This window comes from Silurus meridionalis, chromosome 16 (genome assembly GCF_014805685.1).
Source record: "Silurus meridionalis isolate SWU-2019-XX chromosome 16, ASM1480568v1, whole genome shotgun sequence".
Taxonomy (NCBI): Eukaryota; Metazoa; Chordata; class Actinopteri; order Siluriformes; family Siluridae; genus Silurus; species Silurus meridionalis.
Genome location: NC_060899.1, coordinates 6661326 through 6678789, shown reverse-complemented (window position 1 = coordinate 6678789; position 17464 = coordinate 6661326). Strand labels below are relative to the sequence as shown.

The 17464-nt window shown below is 39.7% G+C and overlaps 1 protein-coding gene across 4 annotated transcripts in view; it reads right to left on the bottom strand.

Annotated features, from left to right (window-relative positions):
• arhgap46b (Rho GTPase activating protein 46b) overlaps window positions 1–16441 on the bottom strand; it is a 71347-nt gene extending 54906 nt beyond the window's left edge. For 2 of the 4 annotated variants that reach the window (XM_046869387.1, XM_046869388.1), the window contains exon 1: window positions 16209–16441. Coding sequence is in view for 2 of the 4 variants with exons in the window: in XM_046869388.1 (XP_046725344.1) it covers window positions 16209–16222 (14 nt within the window). In the remaining 2 variants the exon portion in view is untranslated. Of the gene's footprint in view, window positions 1–1929; window positions 2049–5599; window positions 5779–16208 lie in introns of those variants that run through there. The other 2 variants (XM_046869386.1, XM_046869389.1) reach the window with 2 other exon arrangements.
• Window positions 16442–17464: the final 1023 nt, after the last annotated feature.

Below are 17464 nucleotides of genomic sequence, written 5' to 3'. Positions count from 1 at the left end.
TATTATTACGATTGCAGTTTTTTTCCCTGAGTGTATGGGAGCATTTCTTTGCTTTTATTGTAATAAATGGAACACAAATTCTATTTATCTCCTCCCCTTTTTTTGCTGATCCGAATACATGAACCGGTCCGTGACTCAAAAATCGTAATGTGATCCGAACCGTGAGTTTTGTGACCGATAAAGTATAAAGTATAGTAAACTTTAAAAGGCTGTGTAGCAGTCGCTCCTGCCAAACTGCTCCCCTTAGACACCAAACATGCCATGGGATTTTTTTCCTCATGTGCCAGGAATGACTGCGGAACACTGCGTCAGATCGCATTTAAATTGACCGCTGAAGTGTAGTGTGCGAGTGTGTGTCATATGTAGCTAAGTAGCTAACAGACTGATTGAGTGCAATCGAATTCTGCAAGAACCTTTCATCACATGGGTTGTGCTGTGTACCAAATCAATACCGCAATACTCAAAGAGAATTTACGGCTGTGTCTCAAAAAGCATACTCTGTACCCCTAATATTACACAAAAACACACAGAGATAGACCAAAGATTTTAGCTAATGATTGAGCTATTCACCGAACTACACAAAAGGGTTGAATGAAATCGCTCTGATCTATCATTCACTAAATTCCCACCAAATTTCAGCATCATTCATTTTTTTCAGCATGGCATGTGCTTTTTTCCAAAACCGTTACAATTATTATCAGTTAAGGACATTACTCGAGGGCCCATCAGTGGCAGCTTGGTGGTGCTGGCATTTGAACTGACAACCTTCTGATCAGAAGTCCAACATCTTCTTGAGTGTGATCTTGAGTGGCCTGCTATAGAGCTCTATTGAACCTCAGGCCTCCTAACCCTAAATCAGTGCCTGACTTTTACTAACACCCCTGTAGCTGAATGAGCGCAAATCTTCACAATCGCACTCCAAAATCTTATATGGGAAATACATGTGGGATGGGATTTTTTAAACAGCAAATATGAACCTTATGATCAGGTGTTCACAAACCTTTGTCATTATTATTTTTAACGATCAAACCCTAGACACTGAGACACTCAAACTGCAGGAGCTAAATATTACCTACTAAGACCTAGATAACTGGAACACTGCCTAAGAATAGACAGGGTACTCAAGGGTCCTTTTGTAAGGATGGCGTCATGGGGGAGCATCAGGGTCATCGCAGTGGTTAAAGTGTGACAGAGAAATGTTGGTGTGTGTGTGTGTGGTGAGAAAGAGAGAGATGTTTTGTTATCCCTAATTTTCTCCACTGTCGCAAATGCTAAAGCGCAATGCATCATGTGAAAAAGTTATTATCTTTAAATGAGCCCATTCGTCTTGGTAATTATGATGGCATGGCCTTGTGCAGGGGTCGAACGAGACACAGCGAGCAATGAAGGGAAAAGAAAAAGAACGCGAGCTGATTTAGCTCCAACTCTGAATCTGCCAAAGTGTTTAGTGACTCCTGGCTGCAGGATTACGAGCGTCTTGTGTGTTGCTCTGTTTTAATTCCAAAAAGTTTAAAAAGGGCCCCCGGAATAACACTGGAGTAAGTGGAAAAACCAGAAGGAACAAAAAAAAAAATAAAAAATCTACAAATCAGAAAAAACCCACTGCAGTATAGCAGTGAGTGTACAGTTACAGTACAGTATGTGGAAATGAAGAAGTTTATAATGCTGGGTTATCGTAGAAGACAGTGTGCCTACGCTGCTGTTTGTCAGTGGTAGTGTTTTCAGAGTCAGACCTGGCACTTAGAGCTGCCGCATGCTTTATTTAACGCAAGTCTAACCCGAGGTCAAAAACACTCCATAGCAACGCGAGGCGACTCGTAGTCTAGACTAAAGGTGATTTACCTCCACGAACAGGTTGTAGAACATTAGCAGAACCTCAAACACATACACACTTTATCTTTAGCGAAGAGAAAGTCGGTTAATGATCACCTGTCTTGCTTTTATTTGAAGAAGATCTACGTCATCTTCAGTTCGGCTCACGTCTGTTCTTTTCTCACTCGGGTTTGAAAAAAAAAGAAAAAAAAAAAACTACACAAATCCCTTTTAATCGATCAATTTTGTTCACACAGCATGTGGAACCGGAACAAATAAACACATCCTGTTTTATTCACGCTCTCAACTGTCTCAGCATATTTATATTGTTTAAGTGACAGAGGTGTGGGCGGGGCTTATTGTGAGTTGGTGGTGAGCTTCAGGAACAAGTTACATAGGTAAGGACTAACATTGTACATCTAAGCCCTGTGTCCTTCTGACTTTTATTTTTGATTCTCTCTCTCTCTCTCTCTCTCTCTCTCTCTCTCTCTCTCTCTCTCTCAGTCTGCCCCAGTATCGTTGCATTGCACGTTCAGCTATTAGTTACAATATTTTGATGAAAACAGTGCGCTGTTGCTATGTTCCCACTGATAGCACACTTACTGTACACTCCCGCAGTGTATGTGTATGGATTGGACAGAAAGACTCTACGCTGTGTTTGCTCTATACACATGTTGTCTCGTGAAGGTTTTTTTTTTTAGCAAAAAGACGAGCTTTTGAGCGCCGCAATCTGCCATGTACTGCTAAACGATCTAGCAGAAAACCCTCAGGAGCTCTGCTCTCAGTTTCACGATCCCTGATCTCACACACACACCAACAAAGTGATGGGATTTGCACATTATGTGGGAAACAAAACTGGCACAGGATGAGGGATAGCGGCGAAACTAAATATATTCCCCCCCCCCTTTTTTTTTATTGTCGTTTCTTTCCTAATGACTGTAGGTTCACATGAAAGGGAACCGCTGAAGACGTAAACATTTGTGTTGTTGCCTGGTTAAGTGTATGCTCGAACTGTATGCGTGTGTGTTGTGAGGGAACACTACCATGTCTTTCCTGTCAGTGATATTCAGCTACATTGTTTTTTTTTTTTAGAAATTCACATTTGAGTGTCTTCAGCTGGTGATATGTATTTAAGCATCTCTCTGTAAAAGCTATGTAGTGCACAGACTAATTCCAATAAGCGCATTTTATTTTGGATTCATGTAAATCAGGCCGTGTAACAATGCAAATCCTACTAACATTACTAACTCGACACAGCATAACAAAATTGCACTGCTGATCCCACTACACTTTTAGCATGTGGAATTTCTTCAACCGAATATGACACCACATGCAAATGTAATTAAATAAACCCTCTGTTCTTGGAAAATGGTAGCTCAGCAGTTAAGGCTCTGGTTGGAAAGTTGATTGGAAAGTTGGGGGTTCAACCCCCAGTATTGCCAAGCTGACACTCTTGTGTCCTTGAGCGAGGCCCTTAACCCTCTCTGCTCTAGGGACGCTGTATCATGTCTGTCCCTGTGCTCTGACCAAAGCTTAACATTGCTGGTACATACGAAGAAAGAATTTCACTGTGCTGTAATGTACATTTGACAAGCATAAAGCACCTTGTCCTAATAGGAACAGCTTCTATTTGATTGATTTAATTTCAGATTTTTTTTCCCCAAAGCTTTCTCCATGTTAGATTTTCTGAAAAAGTCACGCCTTGATGTGTCGATCTTCTTTTACGTGTTTGTGTGATACAAGTTCGGAGGTCGCTGTTCACCGTACTTCGATGAAACGAAATCTGAATCTACTTTGCATCGGGCTTGCGTTTTGGGCATTGTGTGTGAATGGAAGTCAACAGAAGGAATAGTAAAAGCCCTTAAAGCAATCTACACCATTTACAATACAAATACGAGTGACTTGACTAATATTGACACTGCAAACATAACTAATACTACTAAAATTAACACCACCACTAATACAAAAACTAGTTTGCTAACACTAATACTAATTAGATTAACTCTCTCTGTGCTGTGTGTGTGTGTGTGTGTGTGTGTGTGTGTGTGTGTGTGTGTGTGTGTGTGTTTGAAAGTGATGGACAGTAAGCTCGTGCACAATGTACGGCTTGTCTCCTGGACCCTGATATGAAAATAATCCTATCAGCATTGTCCATTTTGTCTGAGGAATGCACACAATTTTCACACACACACACACACACACACGCACACACGCACACACACAAACTGCATGAATAGCCTCGTACTGGCTCCACTGGCACTGAATAGCGCTGCATAAGTGTAATTTACGTGAACGCTGCTTTAAGAAACAAACCACCGGTGTCAGTATTGAGTGTTTCGGCTAAAGACAATAAACAGGTTACACATCCTTGCTAACAAACTGGTTTATTGAGTTTCATGGCAATGTACTGCCAAAAGACACATAATACCACAAACAAAACAGCTTATGGCATTCAAAGGAAGAGCTTAAAGAGCCTTAGGTAGGATATTGCTTCAAACTTATTTAAAGTTGTGCAATCATTTGAAAACACATGACTGTTGTGGGCTTTGTATTGACAAGCCACTTAAAACATCCTGCATGTATGTATAAAGTGTACATGTGCATATTTATCGCTGAATATGGCGAATCTTTGGGGAAACCACGATGGCATGCTCGGCGGATTCTTCTACTACAACTGCATTTTTAGGCAACCTATTAAACACTGTGTTTCCAGGAGATTTAATGGGGGTAAGCTATTAACCCTGCGATTAGAAGCAAGGCAAGGTTAATCTACCATCTACAATTAAAGAAATGCCGGGGTTAGCATCTGTGCTAGCTGCTCACCTGATTACGCACAATGGCCGGGATTGTCATGCGCACTTTTTGACGTTAAAGGCTGTTTGGGTTTCTGACAGGAAATTATCTGCAGAGTCTTGTTCTACAGGTTAAAGGTTAATACCATGGGGTGAAGGTTTCCACTTCATAAGCACGTTCTGCTCGGTTTGTTTCGGGATTGTTTTGAGATTTGTCTCTTGCGTGACTTTCAGTATAAATCATTAAAAACACAAAATTAGCCACTTTTTCACACACCCATTTAATCAGGAGATTAAAAAAAAGATGTGCACTGACAAACATTTTGTTTAAATGATTACTAAACCTTATTGGGCATCACAATATGGAGGAATGATGCAGCTACTACGATGTTAGTTTTATATGTTTCTACAGTATGTTACTGTTTTTTCTGCTACATCAACATTTAAGAAGTGACTCTGATGTAGCGTGTTGGTGCGATTAGATTAAAATCCCTAATGGGCAAAGTCACATTAAAAAGGGAAAAAACTCCCTGAGAGAAAAGCATTAAGGGGAATCGGACCCTGAAAAGACTCTGACAAAGGATTGTTGGATATATATATATATATATATATATATATATATATATATATATATATATATATATATATATATCTCATTAGTGTGACCAGGTGTGGAGGAGTAAAGTAAACAGTACTGAATGTGTTGAGAGGATTTTCAGTGTGAGACGAGACAAGTCTTTATGTTTATAGCAGCAGGATCCAGATGAGTTTATGCCCTGAAGCAAGAGGAAGCTTTCTACATAAAATGTTTTTTGGGAGTGTAAGGCTTCAGGGTATCCACGTGGGGCTATAAAACCATGCCTCTGAAGAAAAAAGGCACATATCACAGTGTGTGCTTTGAGAATGATCTGATGTTTTCAATGATGCATGTTAAATGAGCAGACACTGAATGACATTGCTTTGGGGTGGAGGAAGTTTGTTACAGAAATACTCACAGGCTTGCGGAATATAGTGGCAGACAAATGCCCTTAATCACCCCAATCTTTAAAAAAGTCTCTATACACACGGAAAGCAGGAAGGATGAAGCCTGGTCAGTAGATATCAGGTGCCTGGTGCGCTGGCTAAATCCGTCCCCACATACACGTCGCAAAAAACGCATGGTTCCTGGTCAAGGCAGCAAACTCCACTGGGGACTTTTTAAATGCCAACAAATGCCCGGTGAAACAAAAGAACCACTCCAGGGTTGACCCCTGACAACTCCAGCGGGCGGAAAACACATAACAGGAAAGGGAAAGTGCTGGAAATAAATAGGCAAGAATGTGAATGGCTCAGCACAAACAATCATTGGTCTAGCGTAGAAACGACCTTGGCCTTTTTTGCCCCGTCTCTCATTATGCCAAAAATCTGAAATACACCAGTGACTCATGGAGCATGACTGCGTGAGTTACAGTCATTTGCTGAGTAAATTTGTAAAAGTTGAGTTGTTAATGCCAAGGTTACAAAGGATGCAAAGGATGCAACCAACATTTCCACACAGTTTATGTGTACGGTAATTCGCTTAAGAGCAGCCGACACGGTCGCTGATGTCAATTAAAAAACACAGGGGGGGCATGTTAACCTTGAGCTACAAGAGGGTAGATTTATTACTGCCCTGTGAAATTATCAGTATTAACAGTATAATGAGAATAGCGACAGGGTACGCTAGGGTTTTAACTACAGGTGCACAAATTGTACCTTTGCAGTGGTGTAATGTCCATCATGTTTAACATGTTTAATTCTGCACACAAACATTCAAACTTAAATGTGACTTGCAGTGGTGGACGATAACAAAGTATTTTACTCTGTTGCTATGCATAATTAAGTAATTAAGATACATTTGGGGAAATGTTTACTTCATTTTCCATGCGTAATATCATACTTTTTTACTCTTCTAGGGTTCATGAACTCCACTATAGTAAACACAAGGTCGGAAAGTAAGATTTGGATATATTACTGTTTTTAGAATTTGATGATGAGGGAACAGACTTAACAAAACTGATATGGAACTGGCCACGAGAACAACATGGTGGTGTGTTGCTGAGAAAATATGTCTGTAATGCTTTTGACCTCGACTTAGATTAGACTCAACATTTTATTCAGAGTCTAATTCAAACCTACACTCTGAGGGGGTACCAAGTAAACCAAGCCAGGAAAGCAAAATGTTTAAAAACAACGTTGAAGGGAAAATAATTATTCAGTTATTATTATTTATTTAACATGTTTCCCATAAAAAAGGAAACTATTTGGTACAATCCTTATGGAAGAACCCTGATAGGAAGCTTTTCGAAAATCACAGCTAATGACAACATTTTGACATGACATAATCTTTTCTCTGTTCTCTGTGGGTAGCCAGCCAGCCTCGGGTCTGAATCTATGTACACAGACAATGATTAGTCTTCAAATAAAGTATACTTACATACTTTTTTTTCTATTTGATTGGGCAGACCCATGTTTTATGTGTGGAGTCTTTACTCATGGCTGTGTCTGTGTTGCAGAAAGAGGATTCTCACTATCACTTGCTCTCATGACATCTCTTTGTATTAGAGAGCACTAAAATGGCAAATGAACTGATAGCGAGAGAAAGCAAAAGCAAGAATTTTATACAAGAGCGAAAGAAAAAGAATCAAAGGTGAAGGATTAATGAATGTTTCTGGGTTTATGAGGCTGTATCACTCACTGCTTCATTCTTAAACCATACATATGTGTACACACACACACACACACACACACACACACACACACACACACACACACACACACACACACAGTATTTATGGTGTGGTCTCTATGCAGTCTCTGGCTTCTCAGATGTTCAGAAGAAAGGAACATGTGGTCGACATCCTGAGCGTAAAGCAGGAGTGGTGACTGCAGGCTGGAATCTGGCTTACTGGAACATATAAAGCGAAAGGAAAATAATAAAAACAGGCTGCTCTTCTCTGCTGCGATAGTGCTACCACGAGGAACTGTTAACACGTGCGATCTCTGACCAGACAACCAGTTTGTTTTTTTTTTCTATGCGGAAACACTGATACTAATGCCGCTGATGACAGCAATGGAACTGTCATCAAAACTGATTCCGAAATCCTAACACTGTAGACGTGTGTGTACTGATTTACATCTGGGCAGAGCACAACGCGTTGTGTAATTGCCTTCCAACATTGTAAATACAGCGCTGCGTGTGTTATGTTTGTTTACCTAAATCCTGAGCTCCCATCACATTAATCAGCTTTCCAGAAGTAAACACTCCCAGGCGGCTCCTATTAGTTTTTTATTAATAAAATTATAATGTGTATAAACCCTCCACTACTGATTCTTTCAATTATTCGTTTATCAGGGCGACATTCGTTTATCTGCGGTACATTGTTAGGTGGAAAATAATGGCCTGTTGAACAATTTTCTTTTCAATAGAACAGTCATTAGAAAATTGTTTACAGCCTCTGTGATCTGAAATTACATTATGCCATTTTTTCGCTACTTTTGTAAATAAATTACCAAATATGTTTCTCTCTCTCTCTCTCTCTCTCTCTCCACATTGCTTACACGGATTGCAGAACAACACGACATGACGAAGCAACAATTCCGGTTTTGCAAAACATGTCACACATGAAAGTAAGGGGTGTCAGGTGGTGTTTTATCATGTGCCGACGTAAAATACTAATGAAAAATAATATTAGTAAAATTAATAGTTTCTTATTGAAATCTAGCATGTCACATGTCCTGATCACTTGCACCTATGCCTCACTTTCACCATCCTCTGTTCCAGTTTCTTATTGTCCAGCGTATGTTGGCGTCTTTGTACAGTGGTCTCGTTTCTTGTTTTCAATGTTTCCATTGTTTGTTTCCCCGTTAAAAATTTAAATTCTTTTATTTTGAAACTGCTTTCAAATGTTTAATTCTTTTTTTTATTTTAGACCGCTGCCTCTGCCTATCACTGAGTATAAGATAAAGCGAAATCACTGTGATGATGTGTCGCTTAGAAAAAGGAAATGAACCAGTAAAGCGTGGTTTAGTGAGACATTAATAAGGATCATTTTGTTGCTCTGTACTGTAAGTATGCCCTGGTTCAGCTCATCCGGTACCTGGGTAAAAAGAGTCAATCGTTTCAGCATAGCACGGATCACGTGATGGATGAAATACAGTTATGTTGTCTATATATTGACTCCTGCTTTGAGACAGTGCGCATTGTTGAAAGCCCAATACAAATAAAAATGAATAAAAAATCCAGAGGAAAAAAAAAATCGCAAATGTCATCGTCCCGCCACCAGTGAACCTGAGACTTCACCTGGTGTTCCACCGAGACTGAAACAAGCATCGAAACAGTCAATCATTTTTACACCAGTCCGTTTCCAGCGAAAAACAAACTGGTGCACCCGCCCTGCCCTTTTGCGCAGAAAGACGAAACCCAATGTAACACCTTAATAACCTTAATGAAGTGCACATCTGCCCGCCTTCTTAACCCCAAGTCTGAACAAAGATGCGAACGTACAGAAGCGCTTCTGAATAAAAGCTCTGGAGTATATTTTTGAAAGCCACTAATAATGAGGACTGCTGTTACGCTTTAGGATCAGTTCATTAAAAGAGCGTAAAAGCGAGTGAGCAGCCCACCTCTGATCGGAGGGAGAGAGGCAGCCTGGGAGTTAAAGATTGAAGAATGGAGTTGGAGCTCGAGGGCTCGCTCTTGTTTTAAGGCAGTTTGTTTCAGACAGCCGCAGACGTGCCCCTACTGCGCCTCTAATGATCTAACGACAGCCGCTTTAGGCTACACCACAGAGTACAGAGTATCTGGGAGGCACGAATACTCTGTGACACTAAAGAGCCTGAAGAGGCTTGTTGTGATCTTTTCTGAACAAATTGAGATCTTTTTTTCCTAACAGTGGAACAATAATACAACAGTAAGCATTTATAAGCGGACGAAGCTCAAAGTGCGTGCCTCGTGGCGAATTTGTCAAAGGTGTTCGTACGATTGACGCAAAGTCATGACAATAACAATGCGATAAGATCCAGTGTTTAATTCATAACTTCATTCATTAATAATAAGTGGCAATTAATCATTCTTCCACTATGAAATGTAATCTTTTAACATTTCCTTGCTGAGTAACAAAACTTCTTTGGATCGGAATGGATTGACGGCTGTAGTGTGATGGTTTGATTAAAAACATGATTGTGATGTGGCCACTAGGGCTGTGGCTATCGATTATTTTAGAAATCGAGTATTCCATCGATTAATCGAGTAATCCGATAAGAATGACTTTTTCTTCATTAAAGAGCAATACTGAATATACAAGAGAAAATAACAGAAGTCTCTTAAAATAAGCAAGTCGTTTGTTTCCTTTTTTCTGAATTTTCTTTTTTACGTTTTCATTTTTACTGTGTTTTCTTTTCGTTTTTTAAAAGATTGAAATCATCCGAAACGTTGGAAACGTTCTGTAGTTTTCTTTGGCCTGAATCGCTTTTTTCGCCGTTCCTACATTTTACATTCTTTGTTGTTTGGAAGCCCGTTTTCTTAATTTCCGATTTTTCTCTCACAATTCTGCCATTATTTCTCGTAATTCTGACTTTTTTTTCTCTGTAGCGTATACCTGTCAAGAGCGGTCCAGAGTTTAGCAGGTGGTGCGTCAGTAATACCGGTCCGGAAACACGGTGCTCCATGGGTATTTCATTGGACATATTTTTCAACGAATTATTTGCCTCGATGCGTTTTTGTACTCAAATTACTTGAGGATCGCCTAGCCCTAGTCACATTTAAGCATTTGCTGAGAAAATTGCTGCTTTTAATGTGGCTCAGCCAAACAGATTTAAGACCCAAAACTATTGCCCTATGAGCGCCTGCCATTCCATTCAGGCTGTATTCCAATTTCATGTATGATAAGGATTTTGGTGTCCATTTCCATAAAAGCTCAGTATGATTAAAAAAAAGGAAAATTAGTAATTAAACAATTAAAACCAAACCCAGGATGACATCAGGATGTTCTTCTAACTACAGTATAGTCACAGTGAGCACATTTCTGTAGAATTTTATTGGTCTATCTGTCAGATTCCTAATAAGCTATGATGAACAAACACAACAATTGCTCTACTGTACAGTGGTCCCCGGAAGGTCAGAAAACCTGTGAATTTTGGACGCACCCCTGCAGCCCCTATGGTACCTTAGTGAATTCATCTAGACATTATGTCACTTTAATACAATAATGTGTTTGCAAATTCTTTATGAAAGTTGTTAGTGAAAACACAGTTTGCTGTTAGATAGGTTGCAAATGAGAACCCGCAAATTTCCGAGCTCTGAGTTACGAATTGAGGATTATCAGGGGTTGACTGTACTTGTATATAGTATGTGAGAATAAACCCTGTCTACTTCGAACTAATATAGCACACGTCGGACATTGGATTAACCTACTTCATGATGCCTACATGCTACTATTTTCTATATGCCAATATTTATATTTATAATAAAGATATTCATCACGCCAACATGAGGAACCAGAATAAACAACAACACATTTGGCTTTGTTCACCCTCCCACTGTTTTTTGCCAGATTTAGCTCCTCTGTGGTGTAAATCTCCTGGACCAGCTCCAGCCCACACATGTACAGTGTGTATGAGTAGTAAAATGTCTCATAGTTGCAGTCTTCACATCACTAACAGACGCAGAAGTGTGAATCCAACATAACGTCACCTCCCAGCGCATAGATCATGTGTCACAATCCATCGACTCGTGATCTCGAGGTTAAAAAGAGTGACTCGGAGAGAAAAGATATAGAACTCTGATTCTTGTTGCTTGAAAGTAAAGATGATGAAAAAGTGCGTGACCCAGATGAGGGTCATGTCATGAGTGCAAGTCATCAATCCAAACAGAGGAATGTTTCAGTGCACAGAGTTCCTCGGTTATTCATCACCTTAGTCAGTGACACGGTCAGACCCATAAGCATGGTCTCACACACACACAAGCAGCTGTTGCTGAGAGCGTGTAAAGAACACCACTTTTCGTGACCTGCAATATGCAGCCCAAATTTTGAGGCATGGCTTGCAAATGCATGTGAACGTCCTGCGAGTGATTTGCATGTGAACAAAAGCTTCAGCTGCACCCGAGGCCACAATGGAGCTTTTCAGCTCGAGCCTACATGCAGCAGCTCTCATCGCCAGTGTGTGTGTGTGTGTGTGTGTGCACGTTAATCCAAAAAAATGCATCTTCTTTACCACGTTTTGGCCTCTGGGCCACACTAAGACATCTTTTCTGTCCACCAGCGATTTTTGAAAATGCTGTTTTCATGTCTTAGTGTCATGTGACTTCCCCACCTTTCAACTAGAAACAAACAATTTATTGAGCGATGCTGTTGAATTCATGTCACTTTCTACAACCTTCAGATTGCTCTTTTCAAAGAAATGTTCATTTGCGGTTGCATTGATTCTGACAGATGGGAAATGCATAAACAGCTTATGGAAATGCTGCAGGTCACAGGTTTTTTTTGGGGGGGGGAGGGTGGGATTAAAGACCAGGGGGTATAGTGATATCAGTGTTTTCAGACGGGGAAAAAAATAGCATTGTAGACGGAGAGCGTTTTGAAAACGAACATTTCAAGTAGCAACTTTAAACCTATGAAAAAGGAACAAACAAAACGCCATTTAAAAGGCCACCACACCAAATTAAACAGTGCAGCAATAAAATTCATTGTCATCTATCAGTGTTTGCTCAGGTTGCTGATATACAGAGAGAAAGACAGAGACAGAGACAGAGACAGAGAGAGAGAGATGGCCTCCAGGCATATGCGGATAAAAGAGACACCTTTCCATAGAGTGGAACAATCTAGAGCATTTCAGAGTGGACAGACAGGAAAAGGCAGGACAGTGAGGCCGATGTGTATGTCAGCGTGTGCATGTGTGGATCCAAACTCGAATCTTCTCTGCTGTAACACTATAAATATAAAGGGGAGTGTGATGTCCTTCCCCATCCGCATATAGAGGAACTTATTTTGCCTACATTAAGCTATTTTCACCACCCACCCCACACACACGAGACACTTTTTTCCAGCCAGTAATCACAGGCCTAAATTTAACAGTGATTCTGAAGCACACAGTGGACATCTCGGTGTTCTACTTCAGCAGCAGGAAGGACACTGGGTTAGTTGACGCTGATTTCCTCTGTCCATTGGCGTTTTATCTGCATGTGACTAATCAAACACAATGATCACTTCTTGGCCACATGCATAATGCTTTTTAATATGAGTAATAAGCATTTATGATATTAAACAATGTTGTGCAGAGTCCAAAGACCCTTTAATTGACTGCAACAGATTAAAGGCTCTACTACGGAGCAGCACAGGCATCGAACTAATTTTGCGCAATAGACTGGAGGATATCTTTATATTTTATGTATAGTGTCTTACAGCAAGACGGTATGCTGAGGTGGAAATGTGCTGTGTATCCATCGATCTCAGTGTTAACCTGATATCTGTACATTTAACCCTTTGCATTCGAAGCAATTGGATTTTGTATTGTCGGCTGGAAGTTATGTCTAAAGAGGCGAGCTGATCTGAATGGGTATCAGAGTAGCACATATTACTGCGCCTCTTCATGACCTGTTCATCCAAATCATACGTCTGTTTTGTTTTTTGACAATTTCTACAGCTCTGTGTCATATTACTGTCTTCACAAGAAATCGTCAATAATACAAAATGCCATGATCGTGTGCATTGTTTTCGGGTGGGATCGATTGTATTAGCATGAAAACAAAGAGAATTCGAAAAGCAATTTAGTTTTGACATTTGCCTATTTCGTACGTGATCCGTGGTCTGCCGTTTTGCCAAATTGGTTTGTTCTGATAACCTTGAGAATGCTACATGAAGGACGTTTCTTTGCAATTCTCAATTGTAACAGCCTGTAAAATGTTTGCGCAGGTATGCACAAGGCTGAGCTGCACCTGATCCAACCGAAACCAATAATCTTCACCAGATCTTCTACTCGGCCCACCTGTGCCTCTCAATACTCGAGTTTTATTAGGAAAGACATGCTGGCAAACAAAACGTTTGTTTTGGGGTTTTCCTCTTTTTTTTTTTCTCTCTCAGCAGAGTCAAGGCAATTTGTAATTTAGTCTGAGAAGCTCCAGAAGAGGAAACTAGTAATTAAGTCCCGACCACAAGCCAAGGAACCAAAATCCATTTTCCAAGCCACTACAAAGTACAAAGTACGTAGAGCGCTCGAGTCTTAGTCGGTCTTAAACAGGCGATTGAGGGGTGAGACATGTAGCCTACAGCCTGGGAAAGATCCATCTGTTCTCAGCACTGAAAGACGTGCTCCTGAAACTTAGCATTATTGTTTACATGGATTGTATAGATAAAATGGATGCTCAACAGACAACATCAACAACAAGTTGGATGATGGTGTGAGGAATCGAAATAAAGTACGGAATAAACCATCAGCAACGACGCCATTATTACAGCCATAATCTCTCGCTCTCTCACTGTCCTCTATTTTTTCTTTCTCTTCACATTTATACGACAAAAAAGACTCCTGAAAATGTAGCTCACATCTAAACGTAGATACGTTTCATTTTGTTTCCAGCTAATCTATCCACAAAGTTATGTATGAAGTTTTGAGTCATTACTTCTGATCATGGAGTAACAAAATCAGCAGAAAGACATTCTATCATCAAACTCCTCCATATGGCATAATGAATATTTTACACGTTTGAAAGGGACGCAATGAGCGACAGGGACGGAGATCAGTACAAATCATAGAAACGTGGTAAATATACGCTCATTGACACCTGGAAGAAGAGGCATAAGTGATGGAGCGGTCGATTATCCGAGAGCACTGAAGCGTTCGCAACGAGCTCGGCGTCACATGTGGCACACAATGAGCGTTAAAGGCAAGACCCATGGCTATACAGGGCCTCTGATATTCTACGTTGCTAAAATTTCAGGAATGCTGGTACCTCATTTGGGCACGTGATGTACACATTCATCAGCAAGCATGTATACTGCATATAGACATGTAGCTAATATAGTGTAATAACACACTTTTTTGAAGCAGTTTATTAGCAAAAAAATATAAGCTACGAAAACAATGAAGCTCGACAGCTGATTTGGCGTTCTATCTTTGAAAGTTTTCAAAGAAAGTTGAGCCTGGCATCATCATTGTCTCCAGATACAGTGTGTTTAACTACAAGACTGTTTTCATAAATGTCTGCTCCTGATTCGTGTAAAGATACTGCTCTCTGATTAATTAAATAATGAAAACAATTACAATTAAATAATAAAATGCACACCTATAATTAAAAATGTCCCACCCATCACCAGATCTGCTGTGTAGTGAAACAGGGGGGTGGGATTTGAAATAAATGCTTCGTCCAGGTCCTTCACAAAAGTCGTTTTTATCCAGCGCCAAATCCCAAATACTACACTTTTGTAAACAGTAAACTTTGAATCTCTCTTTTCACCTTCTGCTCCACCAGGCCACTGTGAATAAAAAGCCAGGACATGGAAGCTAATTGTTGCAGACGTCCAGGCTACTGATTTCTCTCTCCTCCGGGTTTAGTACTAAATTCTTATGTTGCGAATACATGGCCACTCAGCAACACATTGTCTATAACAGGATTATAAGCACGCCCATGCCACAGCTCCAGAATACACAGCAGGTCAAGCGCCTTGAGGGACTTTTTTTTAAGCGACCCAACAAAGCTGGTAAACCACATGCAGGGATAGGACACGTATAAAGAGCGTGTCTGATCTTGTTTTCTGGCAAAAAAAAAAAATCCTTCCCTCACCTAAATCACCGACCCGAGCTGAGGACTCTTTACATCTCTTCTGTTTATTCAGAGCACACAAACTATCCAAACTCCCACACTCTGTGTACTTTGGTTTGCATTGCTTTAATGAATCTCATAACTATAGTATGACTTTTTGCACTAGTTTTACTGTTTGTTACATAATAATTCATTGTAATAAATAAGTAATAAACTAGAAAGGAGAAGTTTGGAGAGATCAGACCCTCTGAGATGAACTGGATAAAGGAGCATTACACAGGTTTGAGTGCAGGTTTACAATTTAGTGCTTATAACTAATAATAATAATAAAAAGGGACACAATCTACAATATAGAAAGAAATACAGTTGGACAGTCTATAAACAGAGGATATGTTGGTAGTGACATATACCTTTTTTTTTTTTATATTTTCACAAATAAGCACGTGAAATCATGTTTCTACACCAGGTATAATGGTGAAATCAATAGTGTAAACATCAATGGACATAATTATAAACATAAATTATAAACAGGTAGGTTAAAAAATGAATGAAATATAGACAGCTAATATATATTTAGATTTAAAACTGTGTTAAATCACATGTTGAGGGTTTTTTTTTAACAAGTACAACTTGGTTGCTTTTCTAACCTTCAAACAACGCCGAAACAACTAAAGTCGCTCCGAGAAACAAACAAACAAACAAACAAACAAACGCGCCACGGTTTCAAGGACACGAGAAGTCTAAAGACTAAAAAGAAAACCTCAAAAAAGACTTGCAAACTCTTAACTTTAACCATTAGAAAAGAAAAAAAGCTTCGACGCTCTCACCTTTGCTCGGCCATTTCCTCACATTGTATGGAGAAGTCGAAATGAAAGAAGTGGTGTAAGTTCTCCACTCGGATATACACAGCTTCTACTCTGAGGATTCCCGACTCATTGAGTGTGTCCAGTCTCTGAAACAGAGAGTGTGTGTGTGTGTGTCTGTGTGTGTGTGTGAGAGAGAGAGAGAGAGAGAGAGGGGGGATTCCTATTTCCCCTCCCGCCCACTCTGATCCTCAGTGCACGGAACTCAGGACCGGTTTGTCATCTGATCTGAATCCATGCTTCGCTTCCAGGCTGGAGTTCCGACTTCTCTTTCGCTGCTCATTGGCGAGATCTGCTGGTCAATGTGTGTAATAGCATGATGGAATATTTCAAAAAACATCCTTAATTGACTCGTTTGGAAGTAGAATTTTTTTTTTTTCTTGAGTGTTAGAAAAACCCAATACGATTCCAAAAAAATTAACTGTTTTGCACCAGGTTGCACACGATGCTTATGTGGCGAGGACACTTACTAGTCCTTGGCGCTGTGTTTTTTTGTTACGTAGCTTTATGTTGTTTAATGTAGCACCAGGGTTCTGGAGGAACGTTGTCTCATTTCGCTGTGTACTGTGTCAGCTATATATGGTTGAAATGACAATAAAAGCTTTTTGACTTGACTTGAAGGATCAGTTTTTCTCTTCTAAATATCCACCCAATCTATCTGCTCTAACATGGCTGTACACCACACATTAGTAGAATGGGCTAAGTTTGGCATCATGGCAGTTTCAATTGTAAATAAATGTTTTAAAAGTTAAACAAGTTGTTTACTTTGCCGGTTACTTTGCCTGACACTTATTTTCCCTGTTTTATGACTTTATTTTTCCTGTTTTATGACTTTAATGTTCCATGTTTTATGACTTTATATATATATATATATAAAAACAAGTGAACCAGTGTTGGGAAATTCGAAGCACTTTTGTACATCACTCTGGATAAGGGCATCTGCAAAAATGCTTTACATGTAAATGTATGTCATTAACTTCATCTAAATATGCTGAGGTAATTTTTCACCTAATTTTCAAACATTAATTTACTACATTAGCTAAATACATTAGCTGGTTTTCTTCGTTTAAACCAACTTTAATTACACTAGCTTCAATTCTAGCTGGACATACAGCACTTATAATAAGTAATAATCAGCAGTGGATGAAGTACACAAACAATGTAGTTGAGATAAAGTAGAGATAAAGTATGCAAAATATGATTCCAGTAAAAATGCTCCC